Raw genomic sequence first — 24,059 nt, forward strand, 5'->3', positions numbered from 1 at the left:
GATTGTTTGATTTTTATTTATTCAATCTTATGCTTCAGGATCACATTTCTGATATGAGATTTTATACAAGTTAAAAAAAAAAGAAGATACATTTCTCTGACTTTTACACACATTTAGAATACATTGGCATAAAGTGCTTTACAGTTACTGAGGCCATTTCCATTGTTCATGTTAGAATACAATAGAAATAGAATAGAAAAATACTTTATTCATGCCCCAGTGGGGAAAATTCAAAACAATTGAGGTGGGAGTTTGCAGCAGGGAGGTGATGGGAGGGAAGACAACGCTTTGCACAAATGGAAAACTTGAACAGTCGGCAATGTTAAAAAACTGGTGATCTCTCTGATACACCTGTGTGTTCTTGAGTGTGACTTCTTGACTTCCTCCTGATGGATTCAAAGGACTCATCGTTGAAAAGTCGTCCTATGGTGGAGACGAGTGAAGCTTTGATAGCATGGCTCAAGCCTCTGGCAGCAAACACATACAGCACAGGATTAAGAGCACTTTTGATGTACACCAGGTACAGAGATATGTATTTGCCAATTTTTGCTGTAATATTCAGATTAGATTGTTCTTGTGCCAGGGCCTCCAGGAACCGACAAACAAAGTAGGGCACCCAGCAGGTGATGAAGAGGAGCATGGTGAAAAAGAGCACGTGGTACATCCTGGACATCTTGCGAGCCATGGAAGGGCTGGACGAGGAGGGTGTTGGGGGCACTACATGTTTAATGGTGAGCAAAACAGCCAGGTTACTTCCCAGGAACACCAACAGGGGCAAAATGAAGCCTGCTATTGTTTCTGTAACAAACAAACCCATGATAAGCTTTCCACTCTCCATGCAGTGGAATGAAGTGTTCCATTCTTTAAGGACAGCAAAGTGGAGGTAGGGGACAGACACAATGGTGGCCACCAGCCACAAGAGGCCACAGACCAGAGGAACAGCCCAGGAGGGCCGATGCAATTGAGCCCACACAGGCCTCAGCAGGCACAAGCAGCGCTCCAGAGCCACGGCACAGAGGAGGAAAGCGGAGGCGTACAACCCAAGGCCTCGGAGGAACATTATCAGACGGCAGAAGACATGGCCAAATGGCCAACTGAAGTCGTGAATTATGTAGCCCAACATGAGAGGCGTCCGAAGGAGCAGGATAAGATCAGCCAGAGCCAAGTTCAGCACATAGACCCGGAAACTGCTGGCAGAGCGCGTCTCCCCATTACTGCCTCTGCGTACCAGGTGACGATTACCTCGCAGTCCAAGTGACCAGACCACCAGCCCATTCAGAGGCACTCCCACCTGGAAGTACCAAAGAGAAGCAGCCACCATTTCAATTCAAGGCGACAGAATTTAAACAATGAGCTCAGATGTGTTCCATCTTCATGCTCGAGGGGAGAATTGTTACGACTCTGTTACCATTGATAACCCTAACCCATCACTTAGATAATGGCATCAATCTGTGAGCACCACCAAAGCCTAACATGCTTTATCAAATTTTCTGTCTACTCTACATAAAAAATGTTCTCACATATAAACATCTGTAGATACAGGGGTCAAATAAACAAGATATATTGATTAAAGATGCTTTGGTGGTTTCTCTGCGGTTTTAGTATTTAAGCTAAACTAACCAGCTGTTGGTTAAAACTATGTTTTACGTGGTATCAACCTCCTCATCTAACCCTCAGCAAAAAAACATTTTCCAATATTCCAATAATATTTTTCTAATATTTTTGGCCCATAAAACCTAATACAGACATAACATCCCAGCTGTTAAAGAAGTACAGCATATACCATGGTACAACCCCTATTTCCTGTATGCTGTTGAACTGTGCAGTATTTCATGCACAGTATTTCTCACCAGGAATATGATCAGGGTGACTGCAATTTGGATCCCCCTTGAGACTTCACTCCTCAAGAAGCTGCTGGAGCTACTTAGGTTTGCTGTTTGTGTACCATTCATGTCGGCCACTGAGGGGATGTCACACTGGAGATGAGCTGAAACATAGCAGACATGTCATATATAAACAGAAGCTGTGACTGCTTTATTTCTTTCTTTCCTCAGGTAAAATGTTGTCCTTGACAAAGAGAAAGAATGAGTAACATTTAGGTTGCACATGTGTCAGTTTCCTAAAATGAAGGGGGGCAGATGTCCACAACACAAATTAACATGGCACCAAAGACTTCCTCACTTGTAATTTCTTACTTTTATAGCACTGTAATCTTCCTCATCAAGAAACGTTTCATCATAGATGAATTAGCTGCAGACTCTCTGTAACTGTAACCATAATACATGTATAACATATGAATCCTTTAAAAACTGAGTGGTAGACCATGCAAAGACCTGCCTTTAGCCTGTAAACAACATTATCCTGTGATGGTGCTTTCATCCCTGTAATGAGCCTTTAATACGTGCATGCACAAACACACAGTACCAGTATCAATGGTAATGATTAACGTGAAAGGAATCTGATGGTCGTACTGTCAGGCAGCTTCAGGGTCCTGTCTGAATCTGTCCCAGACCTGCTTGTGTGTAGCGGCATGTTTAGATTCCTGTTAGTGAACACATCTCATTTGGTCCTCACAGAGTAAGAATACTAACATGTGCCAAAGTTACTGAGGATAGTTGTGCTTAAAGTTCCTAAAAAAAAAATTCACAACCTGTAGTCAGCAAAAGTCAAGAAAACATCATTAAAGCCCACATCCTACAGTCCATGTTTAAAAGCGTCTTCAGATTATTTACATGGCAATCATCATGCTTGCTTCTTACCTCCTTTAGCTGCCTTGTGTGTGTGGAAGAAATTGTGCCGCACCTCAAGTGAAGGGTAGTGCCTGCTTGCTGTTTTGACATTAATCTCTCTCTCTCTCTTCCTTCCTTCTGTGTGATTGCGACACACAGTCCTCCTGAGGCTGGTCACAAATTTCACAAGCACTCATTTAAACATCCCTATTAATGTTGATCATAAAACAGCTTTGGTCTGAGTTCAAACAGCTTCATTAGCTGCTTTGTTTCAGTAAACTTCTCACTTGGGGTCATAAAATTGCAAAGTGAACAAATATATACGTTCAGCTTCTTCCACCTTCAAACTACAAAAATTTTAAAGTCTTTTTTTTCATCTTTAGATTTCTATAATTTCATACTGCTTGGTCATCTACTGCCCTATTTTAATAACTGCTGGTGTTGCTGAGGGAATTGGAAATCAGAGCAAGGGTGCAACAACAAATAGTTTAACATTTATTTTTAGTTTTTTTAATTAATCTTTTCTTATTCGCATCTTCAAACGCAAATGAAAAACAACAATAGAAACTCAGCTAGTGAAATTGGTTCGCATTGGTGAGTGAAATCATTTGTGGTTTTGCACTGATGTGAAGGCACCATTGATCCTGAACGAGAAATACTGGAACAACATATGCGGTCATCCAGATGTTTTTTTCAAGTAAGGCCTTGCTTATTACAGAAAGATGGTTCATAAACAGCAGTCTGAACACAGTATGGCTTTGTTGCAAGAGGTGGGTGTAGTAATGCCTTTGCCACATAATGAAAATAAAAATCTAACGAGGTGTGAAGAGTGGAGCAGCTGAAATCCGAATGTATATTACAGGAGTGAGAAATAATTTTTGCTTTGGCTTTATTAGAAACACTGCATTTCCTAAATCCCAACTAACTCATGAAAACAATTGAAAGATCTTTTTCTTACGTCTCTTATATCATCTCATTGTTGTGTCACTATATTGCACCATTTGTTGAGAAAGTGCATGGTGATAATGTCATGTGGTTTCTAACACCGGAAATTTTTTTTTGTTTTCTATTCTAGGGTGTAAGCATCAAAGCTTCTATCTTAAAATAATGGTAGAGACAATGAAATGAGATTCCTATTAAATTAATTTGCTAACACTGAAACCACAAAGTTGTTGCTCGTAAGTTTAGGAAATCTCTCTTTACAGTCAGCCATCATAAAACTTGACTTTTTACTCATTAGGAAGATGTGAAGCTCAGCTTGTTAATTAATTTAAGTGTGGCAAGGAGCGGAGTAAAGGATGAAATTGTTAGAGCCAACAACGCCACCTGGGGACTTGCACCCCAGGATATGACAACTGAAACCCAATTGCTGTAAGGACACAGGGTCTTGACTGAGGAGGCAGAGACAGTAAAGTAAAGAAAATATATTTATTGAAAATAATATTTATGAATAAAACTTAAGTAAAGCTGCTGCGAAGAAGAAACGGGAAAAAAGGGTTAAACAAGAGGAATTTAGTACAGTATTTTTATTAACAGAAAGCTAAAAGGCCGGTTATAATAATATTAAAAGCCAAATGACTAATAGAGAATTAAAATCAGTGGGCTGGGGCCTCAGTGGAAGGCATACTGGATGTGTGTCTCTTAAGCTGGGGTGCAACACTACAACTGAAAAGCCACCACAAACACGCTGAAAGTGCCCCAGTGTATTTGCATGCCAAAACGGAAGTGAGGTCCTCACCACAGTGCCTAGCCTCCCACCTGATGACACCCAGGCCACACTGAAACTCAAAAAAAGGAAAGGTTAACCAACCTAATAATCAAATCAATAATCAAACTAAAAGACAAAGAACTACACAAGCAAAACAAAAGTAGAACCAACCAAACATTGCACAACAGAACAGTACAAACAAATTAACAAAACAGAACGGTATAAACAAACTAAAGACAAAGCACAGCAGCAAGTGAACCTACAAAGACAAAAACAGGTTAGTAGGACAAAGGATCGCACCACACATGCCTGTACAAAGCAACTCCTGTTGTTGGAAGCGTCAGCTTTCAAGCGTCAGTCTTCAAATGAAGACTGTCGTACAAAGGCACTTGACTTTTTCAAGTCCGACTTCCTCAAGGACGATCTTCGTACCATTTTTCAAGTAACCATGCGCTTCATTCCTGTTCTCTCCTCTCGGTCTTGGCGACCACGCAGATACAGGGTCAGACCCAGAGGCCGGGACCCCACTAACACCTGGATCACCCCAGAAAACACTGCCACAACCACAGCTCTGTCTGATGTGTACTCTTTCTCTCACACTCCCAGAGCTGCGAGGCGGGGCGGTGGTACTGGCCTGCTCATTTCCAAGGACTGAAAATACTCTCTTTGTTCCCTCTTGCAATTCTCTCCCTCCTCCTTTGAATTTCATGCTGTCTGTCTCTCACCCAGTCAAGCTCACCATCGCTGTAGTTTATCGCCCACCAGGCCCTATTGGGGACTTCCTGGAGGAGCTGGACACTCTTGTCTCTCACTTCCCTGATGATGGCTCCGGCCTCATCCTTCTCGGTGATTTCAACATCCAGACAGAGAAGCTTCACCCTCTTGTTTCTTTTCTCTCCTCCTTCGACCTAGCTCTCTCCCCATCTCCTCCTACCCACAAGGCTGGCAACATCCTGGACCTTATCTTCACCAGGCACTGTTCTAGCACCAACCTCTCTGTAACTCCTCTTCATCTCTCTGACCACCACTTCATGTCCTACACCCTCTCCCTCTCCTCTCCCCCCTCTCGACCTTCCCCCACCCATATGGTCTCTTCTCGTCCCAATCTTCGCTCTCTCTCCCCCACTGACTTCTCCTCTTCTGTTCTCTCTGCTCTCCCTGCCCCTGAATCTTTTTCTCTTCTTTCCCCTGACACTTCTACTGATCTTCTTCTCTCCACCCTGTCCTCCTCTCTGGACAATCTCTGTCCCCTCACCTCCAGGCCTGCAGGCTCAGCTCCACCTGCCCCTTGGTTGTCGGACTCAGTGCGTACTGAGAGGCGGAGCTTGAGGGCGGCTGAGCGCAAATGGAGGAAAAGTAAACTTCCTGAAGACGTTCTTGCCTTCCAGTCTATGCTTTCCACTTTTTCCTCCTCTCTCTCTGCTGCAAAAACTGCCTTCTTCTGTAACAAAATTCAAACTTCTGCTTCCAACCCCAAAAAACTCTTCCAAACTTTCTCATCCCTCCTCCAACCCCCACCCCCTCTCCCCTCCTCCTCCTCCCTCCTCCCTGACGATTTCACCGACTTCTTTGACAAGAAGGTTAGGGATATCCGATCTTCCTTCCCTCACCCCCCAGCTGTCCACACCACCCACACTTGTCGCTCTCCCACTCCTCCCTCTCTACCACCTTCTCCCTCACCTCCCTCTCTGTCCCACTTCTCTCCCCTCTCTGCAAATGAGGTCATTCACCTTGTAACATCCAGCCGCCTCACCACATGTTCCCTTGACCCAGTCCCTTCCCCTCTCTTTCATTCTGCTGCACCTAATCTTCTTCCTAACCTGACCCACCTCATTAACACATCTTTGACATCAGGCTCTTTTCCTTCTGCTTTCAGGACTGCCAGAGTCACTCCTCTTCTAAAGAAAAACCAGCTCTTCACCCTTCAGAGATCAAGAATTACAGACCGGTATCCCTTCTACCCTTCCTGTCCAAAACTCTTGAACCTGCTGTCTTTAAACAACTGTCCTCTTACCTCCACCAGAACAACCTCTTGGACCCCCACCAGTCCGGGTTCAAGGTGGGCCACTCAACTGAGACGGCCCTCCTAGCAGTAACTGAGTCACTCCAAACTGCTCGAGTTAACTCTCTCTCCTCTGTCTTGATTCTCCTGGACCTGTCTGCAGCATTTGACACAGTGAACCACGACATCCTTCTCTCTACCCTGGAGGGAATGGGGGTTTCTGGCTCTGCACTCTCCATGTTCTCATCCTACCTGACAGATCGCTCCTACCTGGTGCTAGCCTACAGGGCAGTGGAAGTAACAGTTCCTTCATACCTCCAGGCTATGGTTAAGCCCTACACCCCGGCCCGACCACTTCGCTCAGCGGCCACCAGGCGCCTGGCTGCCTCGTCACTCAGTGGTCCCTGCGCACGATCGACACGGTCACGGCTTTTCTCTGTTCTGGCACCCCGATGGTGGAACGATCTCCCGACTGATATCAGGACAGCTGAGTCGCTGCCCATCTTTCGCCGCAGGCTGAAAACCCACCTCTTCAGGAAACACTACCCTGATCCGCCCTCTTAGGACATCACCTGCTCCGTCCTAGTTCCTTATGCACCAATTTGTTTCCTAAATTGTCTTTGTTTTCTAAATTGTCTTCCCATCTGTCTAGGTACCTGACTTATCGCACTTACTCTAGCACTAGTTTTGCTCTTAGCTGTTTGGTTTTGGAAGGAAATGCGCTTATGATTTCTTGTGACCTGAAGTTCTTTTGCCTACCGATGTTGAACGCACTTATTGTAAGTCGCTTTGGATAAAAGCGTCTGCAAAATGACCGTAATGTAATGTAAATGTAATGATGAAACGGGGACCCTACTCACCACCTGAATTAGGTCACCACACAAGCTCAGCAAGAGGCTGATGGGAGCCATTTTGAGGCTTTATATACAGCATGTGGAGGAGGTAAAGGAGGTGCTTACAGGTTGACTATGGGTTGTGTTCAAGACCTATAGGTCCACTACACAAGTGTAAATCCTGAACAATAGGGGTCAATCCTGGGACCCCTGTTGTTCAATGTACATGCTTCCATTAGGCCAGCTAATACGCAGCTATAATGTGTCCTACCACAACTATGCAGATGACACTCAGATCTACGTGTCACTAACGGCAGGAGAACACGGGCCTGTAGGTACATTGTGTCACTGCATCGAACAGATCAGTGTGTGGATGCAAAACAATTTTCTCCAGCTAAACTCTGAAATCATTGTCTGTGGCCTACAGAAACAAAGAGAAAGTGTTATCAGTAGCCTTGAGACTCTCTCGAAAACCTAACTATCAAGTTAGAAATCTCGGGGTAATATTGAACTCAGACCTGACCTTTAACAGCCACATTAAATCTGTAACATCAGCAGCTTTTTACCATCTAAAAAACATTGCCAGAATCAAAGGAATAGTGTCTAAACCAGACTTAGAAAGACCAATCCATGCATTTGTCTCCAGCAGGTTAGACTACTGTAACGGCCTGCTCACTGGGCTCTCTAAACGGGCTATAAGACAGCTGCAGTACATCCAGAACGCTGCTGCTCGAGTCCTGACTAGAACCAGGAAATACGACCATATTAGTCCAGTGCTCAGGTCTCTGCACTGGCTTCCTGTCGCTCAGAGAATTAAAACAGCTCTCTTCATGGTCTAGCGCCAAAGTACATCTCTGACATGTTAGAGCCATATTAACCAACTCTGAGAACCTCAGGGAGGGGTCTCCTGCTGGTGCCCAGAGTCAGGACTAAACAAGGTGAGGCTGCGTTTCAGTTTTATGCTCCTAAAACCTGGAACAGTCTTCCAGAAGATGTGAGACAGGCCTCAACTCTGACAATGTTTAAATCCAGGCTGAAAACAGTTCTATTTAGCTGTCACAGCAAAATTAGAATCTTTCATGGGGCCCAAAATTCCTGGTGGCGCCCCTGTAGCTGTGCATATGACACCTGAAAGTATTTTATCTGCACTCTTCACTTTTAATTTAATTAATGAATGATTATTTTTTACGTTTTATTGGAATGATTTTATTTGCCTTCTTGTGATTTTATGTAGCTGTAAAGCACTTTGAATTGCCTTGTGTACGAATTGTGCTCTACAAATAAAATTGCCTTGCCTTGCCTTGCCTTGCCTAAATGGCCCTGGTTTTAATTCTAAAACTTAAGCCAACTTTCATGTGGATTAATTCAGATTTTCATGGCACCAAAACACTGTTCTGTTAACAGAGTGTGATTCATTCAAAACAACTCTCTGAAATGTTTGTTTGTTGCATAAATCCCAGAACAATATTTGTTGTTGTATGAAAAAATTATGTAATTTTATTTACACTGAATTTCTTTACTCCAAAAACTGAAAAGTCAAGCCCAAGATTTGGAGGAGTGCTTGGCTTTCTAGGTTTTCAAGTGCTCCCTTAAATTTTCTGTGGGGTTGATATCAGGTTAATGTGCAGGAAAGTCAGTCAGAACTTCTTGGCCCTTTTTGGTCTTCAGGCAGTTTTTCTAACTCTTTGAAGTGTGTGAGGGGTCATCAGAGGGGTCCGCACTCTTTCAAACAGTGTGCTGCTTCCATTGATCAGAGTAGAATCGATACTATCCAGGTGTCCAGCTCCAAAGCCAGCAAAACACCCCCAGACTTTAACATTCTCGCCATCATACAGCCATTCTCTCAGCTATTTGTCTCCTAACAGACACCCTTCTTTTATTGCAGGTCATCATTAGCAGGACTTTTCTTCCAGTCACTCACTCACCCCAAGCATTTGTTCTCATTTCCATTCATGAGAAGCGGTTTAGAGATGCTACTTGCCCTCTGGGAGTACATGACAGGCTTCTTTTGACAGTACTTTTGCTGATTGGAGTCTTGCATTCTTTATTTTTACATCTACATTCCATGTCTGTGATGAAGATGATTTTTCTGTTTCTCAGAGATCAAAGTTTAATGTATTCATCCTCTGATGTTGTGCTCACTTTCAGTCTGCTTGATCCAGTTTTTTTTTTTTTTTTTATCACGCCATGTGCTGCTCCCTTAGAAATCTTTAGACCAGATGCGATTTGATGCTGAGAAAGCCCATCTTTTGCTTAGAATTGCAATATCACTGTGGTAATTTTGTTCAGTTCTGCTGGAAACTCCAGACACAGCCATATTTATAGCTGCTGAACTATGGCTGGTGGTTGATTTACTTGAACAAGCCTCTGATGAGTAAGTTAAATTCACCTTAAAGGAACCTATATGTTTCGTTAGTAAAAGGGAAGGGATTAGTTGACAATGGAGGAACTCTTTAACATTAAGGTGATAAAAGTTACAAGGTCATGTGTCACAATTGTGCTGTTGTAGTGCAAAGCCTTCCATTGAAGGAAAATTAAGCAATAGTTGACTTTAATCACTAGATGGCAGCACTGTTCAATTAGTAAACAAAGGGGAAATCTAATGAGTTTTTTCCACCCTGGTCCACCATCCATTTTCTATATCCGCTTAATCCAATTCAGGGTCGGGGTCGGGGGGGGGGGGGGGGGGGGGGGGGAGGGGGGGAGAGGGGGGTCCATCCCAGCTGTCATTGGATGAGAGGACAGGGCCACACAGAGACAAATGAGACAAACAACCATGCAGGCTCACACTCACTCCTAGGGTCAATTTAGAGAAACCAATTAAAGGTAGGGTAGGAGATCCTGGATTTTGAGTCCAGCGAAGCTGCATTTTGAAAATACACAGGTCAAAAGTCCCAACCCTTTTCTTCACTTTCCCCCCGAAGGCACGCCTCTAGAGTACATGAACGCGCACGAGCACGAAGGTGCACGAGCGCTGTTCTGACAGCAAGCATCGATCGTTGCCGTATTTAGTATTTAGTATTTAGTTTATGCTAACTATACGTTTAATAATGCTAGGTGCTAGCCAAGCTGGCTCTAGTTTAGCTTCCTGCCAAGCTTCTGGACGTTCACGGAGCAGGGTACGCGCACAGGGAGAAGGAGGGGGAGGGAGGAGCAGATTGCAGTTTAATAGACGGCATCAGTATCCAATCATTGTGAACGGTCCGTTCACAATGATTGGATACTGTTTTTCCTAGATTGTACGTTCTAGAGGCCACTAAAACTTTTCATATTTGTGTCAAAACTTTTAATTAATTGGTTGCAATGGGGGTGTGAAGAGTATTTCAAGCAATATGTAAAAAAATGTTCCAGAAAAAGATCCCCTACCCCGCCTTTAAGCTAACATGCATGTCTTTGGACACTGGGATGAAGCCGGGGTACCTGGAGAGAACCCACACCCTTCTCTAGATTTGAGACCAACAACTCCATCCAGCTAGCTGACATCAGGTCAAACCTCAAACCCAGTGACCCGACCATCTCCATCTCCTTCCTCACCGTGGACGTGGGGAGGGCCCTCAAGAGGTCTAAGGCCAACAGCGCACCTGGTACTGATAACATCAGTGGCCGGCTCCTCAGACACTGTGCCGACCAGTTAGGGAATGTTTTCCAGAACCTGTTTCAGGCCTCCATCAACACTGGAATTGTCCCCAAGTGCTGGAAACAGGCGAAGGGAACAGGCGGCGGCTGTCACCACTGTGATCCACAGTTCTCCGGTCGAGACAGAGGAGGAATACAAATACCTGGGCACCATCCTCGACTGCCAACTGGTGTTCTCCTCCAACACTGAGGAACTGCCATCAGAGGATATACCTACTCAGGAAACTGAATTCCTTTTCTGTCAGTAAGAACATCTTGCTGACATTTTATTACACATTCATTGAAAGTGTTTTAGCTTTCTCCTTTGCTGTTGTTATTACTCCATCACCCTACAGGACAGGAACCGTCTGCACAACATTGTGAAGGTGTGTTCTAAGATTATTGGACTTCCTGCTCACTGTCTGAGCACGGTGTATGTTTCAGTGGCCTGGCTCGTCGTATTCTCAGTGACTCAACAGACTCAACAGACGCTCTATTCCCAGCATTTGAGCAACTGCCATCTGGTCGCAGGTTCCGCTGTCCAGCTTGTAAAACCCAGAGAGGGAGCACGACCTTTGTTCCTAATTCCATTCTCCTCCTGAACTCAAAGGGGTCACAATAATTTAAGATGTGCAATATTACAATAATGTCCAATATCATTATACCATGTTCAATATTACCATATAGCTGCTCATTCTTCTGCAACTTATTTGTAATATATCGCTTGCTTTATTTAATCCATAATCCATGATCATTATTCATTGCTGTATCTGCTATTTTACTTTTTATATCTATCTGCTATTTCCATTTTTATGTTTATCATTTTCAGTACCATACACCTTGACTCTGCCTTATTACCTCCACAGAAACCACTAATACCGTTACTGGCAGCAGGCCTGCCAATGCACACAATCAGCTGCTTTTCCCCACCCATATTGTGTATTTTTGTGCATGTTTTATTTCATTTTTTTATTATTCTTTATTTTATAATTTTTTCTCTTGCTCTTAAATGTATGCGCCGCTCTTCGCCCTCTTAATTGCCCCTCGGGGATAAATAAAGTTTTTTCTGATTCTGATATTTTTGTTTTGAGAATAATAGGACAATAAGACAAACCAAGTTCAGATAACCGGGGTGATTTCCACTGACCTCCACCTCTTTCAACAATGTTGTGTATGATTTGGAAGGATTCGTTTCATTGTGGAAAAGCATCAGGCCTTATAGGCCATCACTTATTCACATCAAAATCCCTTAACTTAGTCGTGAGTAAATCCATCAGTTGTACCACTATGGCAACTGTTTTTTCAGCTCTGTTTTTCTGTTGTGGGGTTTGTGCTTGATGCTGATGTTCCCACTGGCACCGCCTGCCTTCAACAAGATGAACTTGTTTACCTGAGAGGAAGAACTCAAAGGACTTTCTTCTTGGACAGCTTGACGATGTGCATTCTCTGGTTGATGATTTATTTTTCTCTTCCCTCTGTTTCTCTCAACATAAGTTTAACACACATGACAATGAAAACTGACGCCGTACACTTGAAAGCTGAGTTTCTATTTATTTAAATAAAACATTCATAAATTGATGATTTATCATTTGGAACTCCTTCGACTGTTGTTTCCTGTATATCTTAATGTTTTCCTAACATTTTGTACCACTATTATTGGGAACCGATATAATGTAATTCAGGTCAACACACCTCTCGGTATACCCTCAATAAGAGATCATTCAACTCAAAAAATCGTCACAGTTATTTTGTTAACATGAACAACATCTTAAAAGAAGAAGTTATGGCAGAGCTGCCAGTATGGGGATCCTGTTGAGGTGCTCAGTGAGTCAAGAATCAATTACATTGGAAAGAAACACTTCCTATAATTTCACACATGTTGTAATCCATAGAAATAGAAAATAAAAGTCAAAGTTACCTATGCAAATATAAAAAAATAGTAGAGAACCAGTGAAATAAATATCAAACTTTCTGAGATTTGAAAAAAAACGTGTAACAAGTCAGGCAGCTATAGCTCAGGAGGCAAAGTGCTTGTCTGGGAATAAAGTTCAGCTAGTTTGATCCTCAACTTTACCCGTCTACATGTCCAAGTACCCTTGGGCAAGATATCGAACCCTCACGTCCTCCCCACTGCGTTCCTCATCTAAAAGCTTTTTTTTTTTGTGACTTCAGAACATAATGTCTCTTTGTAATGAGTGTAGAAATGCATTTTAGATTGGATTACTTTGACAATTCATGATTGAGTTAATTTTCTGTTTGTGGTACTACACCATTAAGTTCAAGTTAATGATAGGAATTTTCTGGATGTTTTGATAATACAGAGTCATCCTTTATTTATTCAGGTGAGTCCCACTCAGATGTGAGATCTTCTTACAGACTTGAAAACTTTTAAAGGCTTCTAAAAAAAAAAGAAATGCATCAAAGTCAGACAGCTACAATTAATCTACTTACAACACAACACTGTTACAGAAGTTATATCTCAGAAATCAAACGAGTTGTTTTGGAGCCATTGTTGTAAATCGGAGAAGCCGGCTATTCTTTATCAACGCTTTCTTCACACGTGAATGTTGCTGCATTGTCTTCAGCTTTATTGTGTAGTTTATTTATCTTTCTCACTTGAAATGAGAAAAAAAGAGAAAAAGCTTATATATGTAGTATGAACACCTAATGGGCAAAAAAATCCCACAACAATAAAGAAAATGTTTCTGTTGTATAGAATTATCCCGAACCAAAACATTTAATCCCTGCTAGTCCTCACATAAGATGAATGTTGACTTTTAAAAAGCAAAAAAAACCAAACAAACACAAATTTGAACTGGTTTTATTTGCTTTGTACAAACAGACGAGAACATTTCAGATATTGCCACGTTAACTTATTCTTCAATATCAAAGCAATAGAACTGCTTCTGTTTTTTCCTTCTATTGACTTTAAGCATATTACAAAAGCACAAAGAAAATGTTGCACTTCATTGGTGATGTCTGTAATGTCAATAGTAACAGACAATCGGATTTATTTATGCATGCTTCTGAAATGTATGACGTAAAAGCAGCACATCGCTACAATTGGACAAATGTGAGTTAATGTACCGAGAAAAAAAAGGAACTGACAAGCATTTAATATTTTGTTCTTTCATACATGGACATCTGAATATGAACAACACTGCCAGTCAAAGTCTATTAAGAACATCTCAGCTCTACTTTTTGCTTGAAGTCCAGGTCTTGAAAAAAAAATAAAAATTAAGAACATATAAAGGGAAACAAGACAATTTCAGTGCTTCAGAAATTGACTACTGTAGCTGAAAACACAAACCTGGCTTTTATTTTGTATTTTTTTAAAAATACAATATGCTGTGAACTGTTCAGATTTAAAGTTACGTCGCTTGTCAAGTTCACCCGACCATAGTTTGGCCTCTACCTCTAAGACACTTCCTCCTTTTCTTGCTCTCATTAAAGCACGTGACAACACCGTGTCTTAAAGCAGTGTTTCCCAACCTTTTTTGGCCTAAGTACCCCCTGAGCCTTCTTGTCACACCACGAGTACCCCCTCACACATACAACGCGTGCGATGATTCTCCAAAAGTAGAGCAACACAGTGGTTATTACATGAAAACCATTTAATTTAATATCCTTAACTTGAACATAAAATTCTCAGGCTTTCTCTCTCTTTTTTTTTATAACCTCAGTTGAATTCAACATAAGAATAAAAAACATTTTCTTGAAATATAAATAATTAACCAAAATAGTATGAATACTAAATCAAAATAATCTTCCTTTGTTATCTAACTTAAACAAGTAACATTTCTCTCTCTTTTTAAGAATACATTAACAGGCCTAACTCATGTAACATTCATCACAAAACTGGAGTCTCCTTCATAAACAGTCCTCCATAAAAGTGTGACGCTTTAATAAAAAAATAAAAAAATAAATAAAAAAAACTCCCGTGCGCCGCGTACCCCCTGCAGTACCTCCGCGTACCACTAGGGGTACGCGTACCCCCGGTTGGAAAACACTTTAAAGCGATACTCCGGAGTAGATTCAACCTGGGGTTATTTGAACCGTGATTTCCAGCCAAGTAGCCCACCCGCAGTTTTTTCGATATTGGCTGAACATCAGCTGAGTTACTGAGTTATCCCGAATAGCTTAGTACAAGGGTTAATGGATCCTGGTCCGTATCTCCAAAATGACCACACTAAAATCACATGCCATGACACCAAACTTCTACAGTAGTACAAATATGGTCTGTACTCACAAAACGATACATTTGGAAGTTTGAAAATAGTCCAGGAGTTTATTATTATCAACACAAGCCTGATAGCTTCTCTGCAGCTAAAGCTGCGTCGACGTCACTTCTGGGAGCTGGGAGCTTCAAAGTAAGATGAGGGTTGATCTACTACTGTAGACAACAAAGTATATGCTATATTCTACATGTTTTTTTTATGAATTTTCATGTTGTAGAGTTGTGAAATTATTTTATCAATGGAGAAATTGAGTAGCCTTGCTTTGTTGTCTACGTTTTTGTTTATTGAATTAAGCTGAACACCAGAGGCCTAGATTTTGATGACAGGTAACATGTGTAAACATGCTGTATGATATGAACTTGAGTCACTTGCTGTGGGTTGGACACAACAGCCAGCATGAAAGTGTGTCCTAAGCCAACATACAAACATACAAAAACTAACTGTTCACTGATATCTTGTTGAACCTTTGAGGGTCGAACTTCTTCAGGAGCTCTTCTCAGGCTCTCGTTCAGGGTCTGACTCCGTTTCAAACTAATATAGTTGCATGGTTTTGTCCGAGATAGCTGTGTTCTGTTTGGCCAAATTTCTTTCTCCCCAGCTTCATTCAGCAGTTGCCTTGATAAGAAGAAACTCTTAAAAGAAGAGAGAGGTGGAGTTATAAGCTGTTTACTTTCTCTCTCCCCACCCCTAAAACAGCCTGGTCTGAGAAGTGTTGCTGCAATAGGGGTGAGAAGACCGCTTCTGGGCTTCATCCAAGTGATATTTTGACCAAAGCAGGTCTCAAACATTTTAATAAGACCTCCAGAAACTGTGACAATTTGTGAAAAAAAGGGCATAATATGTCCCCTTTAACTGACAGTTTTTCTGCAAAAGTAGAAGTTATGTAGCCTTGAAAAAACTCCCACAGGCATCTCACTTTGATCACCTCGATTTGTTGATTACCAACAAACAGTGTCTGTAGAAAGTGATTGAATAACTATATATTTAGATGCATTTTAGGAACAATACAATACTGCAGGACACAGCACTCCATATTAAAATCAGAATGGTGAACTGAAGGCGAGTAACAAAAGAGGGCACACTGGCCAGGACTTCATCCTACAAAAAAAACATGTGAGCAAAAGAAGCAGACAGTAGTCTTAACTCCAAATCAGAGATCCATTAAGCTGCTTTGAGATTAACTAGAAAGAAAGGTCAAAGCAAAGTAACAAATCACTTTCCTAATGAAAAGTGAAATCTACATGATTTTTGAGACTGAAATTACAATCTTTATTTCAGCACCCAAAAGAATGAGTTAAAAAGCGGACGTGCCAGAAACAGATTTGGTCAAATACAGAAAATATTGGTTGTCATGGACCTCAATTTTCAAACAAAAAAGAAAGAAAAGGAAAAAAAAGAAACAATTCAGAAAAATATTTAATTTTAGTTGACTTTATTTTTCATGTCACTGATTTTTTTTAAGGTAAAAAAGGTCCAAATTTCTATTAATCTCTTGAACCAGCTTTATCTTGTTCAGGCTTGCAGATTGGCTGGAACATATTCCAGCTATTATAAAAACATTAGCACCCAGAGAAACACACGAAGCCTCAGGGAGAACATGCAAATTCCCCACAGAAAGGCCTCAGTCAAGATTCAAACCTGAAAAACTCTTTGCCGTAATCTCTCATCGTTCTGTGAGTTGATTACATGCTTTTGAAACATCCAACTGTAAAAAGTACCTTGAGAAATCACTACAAGCCCTTCACAAAACTGCAAATGTGTAGCTATGTTTTTCAGAGGTAGACAACTTTAGATGCAACATTATGACTTAAAGGGAATCAGATGTGGTTCCAACGAATAGAGAGCTAAAATGTGTGCATATTCAAAAATAGTTTGTGGAATTGATTCAGTTCTTCACCTCTGAAGCTGCACCCACGCTTCCTTTAACCTTGCTAATTTTAGACCCAGGAGTTTTGATTGGGGCAAACCATGTATGTTACAGAGAAAGAGAAAGAGTGATCTCTGTGCTCTGTTGCTGTTTGATGAATTTTGTGTAATTTTGTTGCCAAACGATAACTGCTTTTGGTCTGAAGCAGATGTCGATGATGACACGACTGTCAAATGCATGTGGTTTGAGAAGTGTAAAACTTAAATCTGTGTGGTTTCTCTTAGCTATTCCCAGGAAACATATGCTTCACTTTATTAACACGAACATCAAGACAGGATGACGCCATCGAGAGCTGGAAATGTGATCTGATCGTATCAGCTGTATGTCTGTCGGGCCTCTCATGCATATCCCACATATGACAGGAAAGCAGAGTGAAGTCAGGTCGTCACGTTGCCCACGCGGAAACAGAAGTCTGCACAGCAGATATAGAGAGAAAGTAGTTTTTTTTTCTTTTGCTCTGACAAACAGAAATACAGACAAGCTTTCATTTCTGGTTTCCTCGGGAGTAGCTTCTAAAAGTTTTGAAAGTAGGTGAGGTTATAAGTGAAGGTGATAAATACCTTCACAACATTCCTTGTTTTATCCCTTTTGCCGAAGCTCAAGAAAAGATAAGAATCTGCTTTCCCCTCAACACCTAAAAGGATGTGGATTTCTCTTTGATGTGACACTTTTTGTCTCTAAAAACATATACTATCACACGATATTTTTAAAATCCTTTTTTAAGATGAAAAGGGAGGCTTATAAAGAGACTTCCTTCATAAATCTCTGATGTCAAAGAGGAGACAGACAGACAGGAGAAGCCATCGTTGCGCTTGAAACACTGTGAATTTCCAGTCTGTGAAGGGGGGGTCCCTTGCTGCAGCTGTGCTTCTTCCCCCACCTCTTCATGTACTTTCAGCCTTTTCCCTTCAACGTTTACATCATTGATTGTTTCCTCTTTGACACACTCACAGGAATTTGATGAATTTGAAGTCCAGATGAGAGATGTTAGAAATCAGCTTTGCGTGAAGCTGAAATTTGCAGGAAGCAGATCTCACATTGCTGCTGTTAGTGTTTGAGAGTGAGTGGTGCTGGGGGGGTTGTAGTGAAAAAAGACGGGGAGGCACCCGGCTTCTTAGAAGTAGAGCATTATGACTCGGTTGATCGAACACTGTGTGCCAGATAGATTTCTGGGCCAGTTTATGTGTGGCAATAGTTATGAGGATGCTTGTATTCTCTAGTCATTTAGTGGAAAAGAGTCTCTTACAAAATCCCCACAGGTGGTACTCCCGTAACTGTTAAACAGAAATCCAGTTCATTTCATTACCCTGCACAGTCATAACGTTCAGGGTTCAGGTGGCTTGATAAGAAACCGGTTCTTTATATCTGTTTTAGTAAAGGCTTAAATATGAATCTGAAATATGACTTCAATAATAAGATCACAGAAGAAATCTGTTAAAATGTTGCAAAAAAACGTTTTCAAATCCTCAAAAAAATCTAATACAGGCAACAACCTGTAGCACCACCATAAGGGTAGTGTTTCTTCTTCTGATTTTGTGACGTAAATCATAATCACAGAGGATGAATCCAAAAGCTGCCAACAGTTTTTATTCCTACAGTTGAATTTGGTGGAATGACTTTTGATGATGAACTTGTCAGACACATTTACTAGACAGTTTATCAACTGTAAACCAAAAAAGCATATCCTGACTACACCCATCTTATTCTGCTTTTAGTAAATCAGTATGATTGACCTGAAGTGACTGAACATAGTTTAAGAAAATTACATAGACTAAATGGTTGGTTTTGAGTTTCTCATATTGCAGTGTATAAAGGAAACATGAGCTGCTCACAGCTGAAAAACGCTGATAATGCTGGTGCTGATAAAACAGTTACAGAAAGATTTTAGAGAGCAAAAAATAAATAATTTGTCGAAGTGAATTCGAACAGCCCAGGGTTGTAATTAAAGTAGGCTGAGTTTGATTTTCTTATGGCATCTTCTGAAATGGGATTACGACCGGCGTGTATAGAATTAGTGTGTAGTGGGATATTCAATTTCAGTGATATTTCTGAAGAGAAAGAAAGGAGTCGCCACACTGTTGCTCTGTTTGGATTTACGGAAACAGCTGACAAGCTTTCAGTTTAAGCAAACATAGTTTGGTCGTATAGAGTGTATTTGGAATGTTTTCAGACCCTTAGAAGTTCTCCTGTACACTGACGCTCCACGAGGAAGAAAAACTGCATGTTTACAGTGTTTTGCTAAAGTATGTATGAAATTAACAGAAGACAGAAAAATCCAATTTACATAACTACTCAGGCACCTTTTTACTGTCACGACAAAGTGTCTGGTTGCCACGGTTACACGTAAACACAACCTTCTATGATGAAACTTAGTCACTTTCCGGTCGGTTTATGGAGGTGAAATCATTTTTCAAATCAACGCTACTTGGGTTACGGTTACAAAACCTTCATGGTTAGGGCTAAAATGTGCCCTTTTATTTACTTTTTTCTTATGAATGAAGTTGTGAAATAGTCAGAATAGTCTGATAAGTAACCAATAAGCCAGTGGTCACAATGATTAAGATCCTGCTCCTTTGCAGAAACATGGGAATCTTACAGAAGAGCAAAATATGAGTGCAATTCTATACTACTCAGGCCTGAAGGAAGCCATCCTTGACTAAAAGGAACATGATGACCTGCTGGGAATTTACTAAAAGGCAGCTGATTACAAGGTCTTTCGTGAGAAGCAACATCTTCTGAGTTCAAAAAGTCTCATTTTGGCCAGAGTTAGAAAATGGAAATCCCATGTTTAGTTTTTATTTAGTTTTTTTTGCTTCACCCAGGATCAAGTCATCAGTTTTACTTTTCTGCCAGTGTTTCAAAGCACTCTGATCCAGATCCAGACTTCTCAAGATTACCAAACCAATACATTATATGTGCTCTACCACAGTGTTTTTTATGTTACATAAACAACAACGGGCAGAATATCTAGCATTGGGTCGCTTACAATAGCACCATAGAAAACAGCAAACGTTCCCTTACAATTTCAGTTTCCTGTTGATATTCAGGTACCTTAGCTTATTTCTTTTTGATGTGAACAGCGGTTTGGGGTTTGTACTGACTGATAGCTCTTCATGTACAACTGTTGACATATCAAGAGGAAATCTAGATTTGAATGGTCCTTATTTTTTAACAAAACGTATTTTATTCGCATCAAACCCAAGATTATGAGATAGTCAGAGGTCTTTATTTATTTACTTATTTGTTTTTTTAGATTTTACCTGCTCAGACTACTTCAGACCATCTGGGACCTAGTCAGATGAAACTCTATAGCCACAGTTCCCACTGGTGTGTAGAAAAAAAGCAGACACTGAGCATCATCTAACCAAGCCCTGTAGTCAAACACTGAGATGACAGCATCATTCTCTTTTCTAATCATCAATGCTTTTTCTGCGAATGGGGCTGGGAAACCAGTTATGATAGATGCATAAAGCAACAATGAGGAGCAATCCTGAGGAAAAACCTTTTCCTGAGCGGTCAGAGGCTGGGGTGAAGGACCAACAGAAACCTGAAAATTGCCATGCACCGATGCTCTCTGTCCAACCTGCTTTAGCTTCAGTGTTTCTACCCAGAAGAATTTAAAACTTCCAAGGTTTTTTTTCTAGCTTGGAGGGTCATTCCCAAGAAGACTAGTGTCTGTCATTGCTGACAAAGGGACTTTTTAACATGTGAAATCAGAATATTTTTTGTGTTTATATTTTAAGTCCTTTATTTCTCATAAATTAAAATCCAGAATCATGTTTTTTCTTTGCTTTTGTGAAGCTATGTCTACATATTGATGAGGGAAATAGAATCTGACACATGGAAAAAAAGACTTGAAGGGGAGTGGATACTTTCCATCAGCACTGTGTCTAAAATATTTGTTACTACAATGTTTTCCTTTGTGGTTCATATTCATTGCGCCGAAATGATCTCAAGCCTCATTAAATTTGAAATTCTTCAGTAAGGACGTAAAATCAGTCACGGTTTTATTCACTTTTCCCTGATTTTTGAAGTGTTACACGTAAAGAAATATAAATGTCACATTCATTGCTATCATTGCTGTAAGTAACTTGTGTGAAGTGCTTTCTTCTGTAGGCAGCATTTACATAAAATATAAATGACATCTCACTGAAATTTCATTGCGTGATTTTCTTTTTCTGTCACTCCATTAAAAGGGGATTTTACATGACTCATACAACTATATAAAAGACATGTATACCCACTTGCTGGGTTACTGCTCAACGAGAGAGGAAGCCAGAGAAGTGCAGAGGGTGGAGAGAAGGCAGAAGAGAGCGAAGCGCCGAGCAAAGTGAGCACCTAAAAGAGGAAGTGTTAACGTTGTGGAGACAGGTGAGTAGCTGCATGCTACCATTACTACAAACATACTCAAACACAGGCTTACTTCCTGACACCATCAGATAAGTATATTTAATCTATAAACTAGAGTCAACAGGACAGCACGTGTTACATCCTGTTGTTGCTAAATATGTCTCTGGGGAGACTTTACAGATGGCTCCAGCTCCCCCAGACATGGTCTCTTTCAGTCTTGTTTGTCTCATCCAGGTTACTGATTTAACTATATGCTCAATCTCTTCTAACATACAATTTTGAGGGTGACAAACAATTCAAACCAACAGAAAGTGATTCCTTCATATACCAAACAGAATAACAAAGAATGTCATATTGAAAAGTAGGCATAAAAAAGATATTTTCAACCTGCTCTTAAAGGAAAATTTCAGTGAGATAATTTTCACAATCAAATTGCTAAGTGTGTGTTTGTTTTTAATTTGTTTTCTAATTAGAGTTCAAAGAGAACTGTCGGCACAGATTTTCCCCCTTCCATGCTTTTCGTGTCAATCTTGATTAAACCAAAAGTTATATCTTAAGCAATATATGTATTGTGCCTCTCCCCTGCTAAACGAATATTAAAACAAATTTAGCTTCTTACCAAACTTAAAATTTGATGAATTTTTCGAGAAAACGAGGGGCTGTTTCTCCTATCATCCACTCTCTTAAATCTTTGTTGTCTTAGCTAAAACCTTCATTTCCACCAGGTCTCAACAGCGTGCAGCTCTGTTGCTTCTGAAATGAATGAATGGATACAGTTCAAACACATGTATACTGTCAAAGCCAACCACTGAGGAGTGTATTTGTCACCCCCTGCAGGACACCCACAACACCATCAGGGATGAAGCTGGAACAGCCTGCAAGTCCACTCTCAAGTTGAGGTTAATGCTAATCGTGATAGGGGTTGTATATTATCTGACACCTAACATGTTAGCATTAGCTTTACCTTGGGAGACCTCACATAAGGATGAACTGGAGACAACGGTGGTACAGTCACAGGCAATCAGGACACATCGTGCAGTTGAGGAATATGATGTGTGGCTGTTAAATAATGAGCCTCATGCCATAATAAAATTCTAAAAAGGGAAATCCACTTTTCAGCTCATTTCCCATTCTTCAACTGCGCCCCACTATTTTCTGGTATTCCACTCTTTAAAACAATTTAAATTGCTCTCATTCGGTATTTCTCTCAGGAGCCCGCAGTCTGTTTCTTTGTCACTTCTGGAACAGTTTTGATGAGGGCATGAAACCATTTTCCCGCAGCTGTGGCCTCTTTCATCTGACCTTTTGTGGAAACCGTTTGTAACAGTATTGGTTCAATTCTATCGTTCTCCATAATTACATCCTTGCTGCCCCCCCCCCCAAAAAAAAAGAAAAGAAAAAAAACAACATGGCCTTAAAGTTGGACTTGGTTTGTCCAGATTTATTGCTTCTTGGAAACAAAGGGGTTGTTTCTGGTTTGCACTGGAAGATCCAAATTTGGTCAAGTATGATCTCATTTCCCCAAACCATCTGGGTTGGCTTTTTTCATTTCCAAAATGTCCTCATGATTTTGCCAATGATTTTCTTTTTGATGCGAGTCAGAACAAGATTTTGATGGATGGAGACCGAGTCAACATTCATTTCAAACAGTTTGTTGATTTAATCTTTTTTTTTTTCTTTTTTGGAACATTCTTCCTTGTTCTCCACATGCATGGGGGTCCCAAATGTTCATCATCTTCCACATCCTCACGACCCTTACAAAATCTCGATCTTTATAACACGTCTTCTTCAGGCAATGCATTACAGTGAACTGGAGATGTAAGAAGATCTGGACATTAAAGGTTTGTTCCTACTTGCCATTTGGGGATTGTATAAATTGGCTGAAGTAGAGGTAATTGTGCCACTAACAGTAGCAATTAGAGACAAAAAAGACTAAGAAAACTACATCTGTTATATTTTGCCAGTTTGTCATGGAAAAAACAAAAACATGGGTAAGGAGATTTGTTTTTTTGTTTTTCATCGATTTGTTTTTTGTATATTTATGTATATTTGAACTTTTATTAAAATGAATAGCTGTGAAATGCTTCAAAAAGATGGACTCGGACTGTTTTACTGCTGTGATACCTAAACATGTGCCGTGTTTGGGATCTGAAGGCAACAAAATGCATGATGAGGACATAGAATTTGATCAAAAACCATCTGGAGCTTACAGTATGTATCTGAAGTTTGTTTTAGAATAACCAGTCATCAGAAAGCTCTTCTGCATCTGCGTCTTCTGTGTTGTGCATGTCGAGGTTTATATGAATTATAGATATGTGTGACAGCGCCACCACTTTGAACACATGCAAACCCAGTCGTCCACGACAGAAACGCAGACATTTCTGTGCTGTTCAGCTGCCATTTGTGCTGCTTTAGTCTTCTGACAGAAGTCCTGTGTAATCTTTTAAACCACTGTGTCATTAGTTCAGACTCAGAAAATGAGAGGATTACAGCCTTGACGACTTACATGGAGAATAAACGGGACTTTAAATAAAATCCACCAGCCCCATCCTATTCATACAATAAAAGACCTTTCATGCATTGATCACATTGAAGTAATAATCGTGATAAACCCTCAAGCTCGGTTTTTCTCGGTCAGCTTTAGAGGAGCATGCCTT

General features: G+C 40.7%; 1 protein-coding gene across 1 annotated transcript; it reads right to left on the reverse strand.

Annotated features, from left to right (window-relative positions):
- LOC142384514 (C3a anaphylatoxin chemotactic receptor) lies at positions 1-2,826 on the reverse strand. Its single transcript, XM_075470796.1, has 3 exons — positions 2,760-2,826; positions 1,851-1,987; positions 1-1,291 (listed from the first exon to the last, which is right to left on the reverse strand). Exons 2-3 carry the CDS (start codon positions 1,950-1,952, stop codon positions 323-325), a joined length of 1,071 nt encoding a protein of 356 aa, XP_075326911.1. The 5' UTR covers positions 1,953-1,987; positions 2,760-2,826; the 3' UTR covers positions 1-322.
- Between the last annotated feature and the right edge of the window lie 21,233 nt (positions 2,827-24,059).

The sequence above is a fragment of the Odontesthes bonariensis genome, chromosome 1 (assembly GCF_027942865.1).
Source record: "Odontesthes bonariensis isolate fOdoBon6 chromosome 1, fOdoBon6.hap1, whole genome shotgun sequence".
Lineage (NCBI taxonomy): Eukaryota > Metazoa > Chordata > Actinopteri > Atheriniformes > Atherinopsidae > Odontesthes > Odontesthes bonariensis.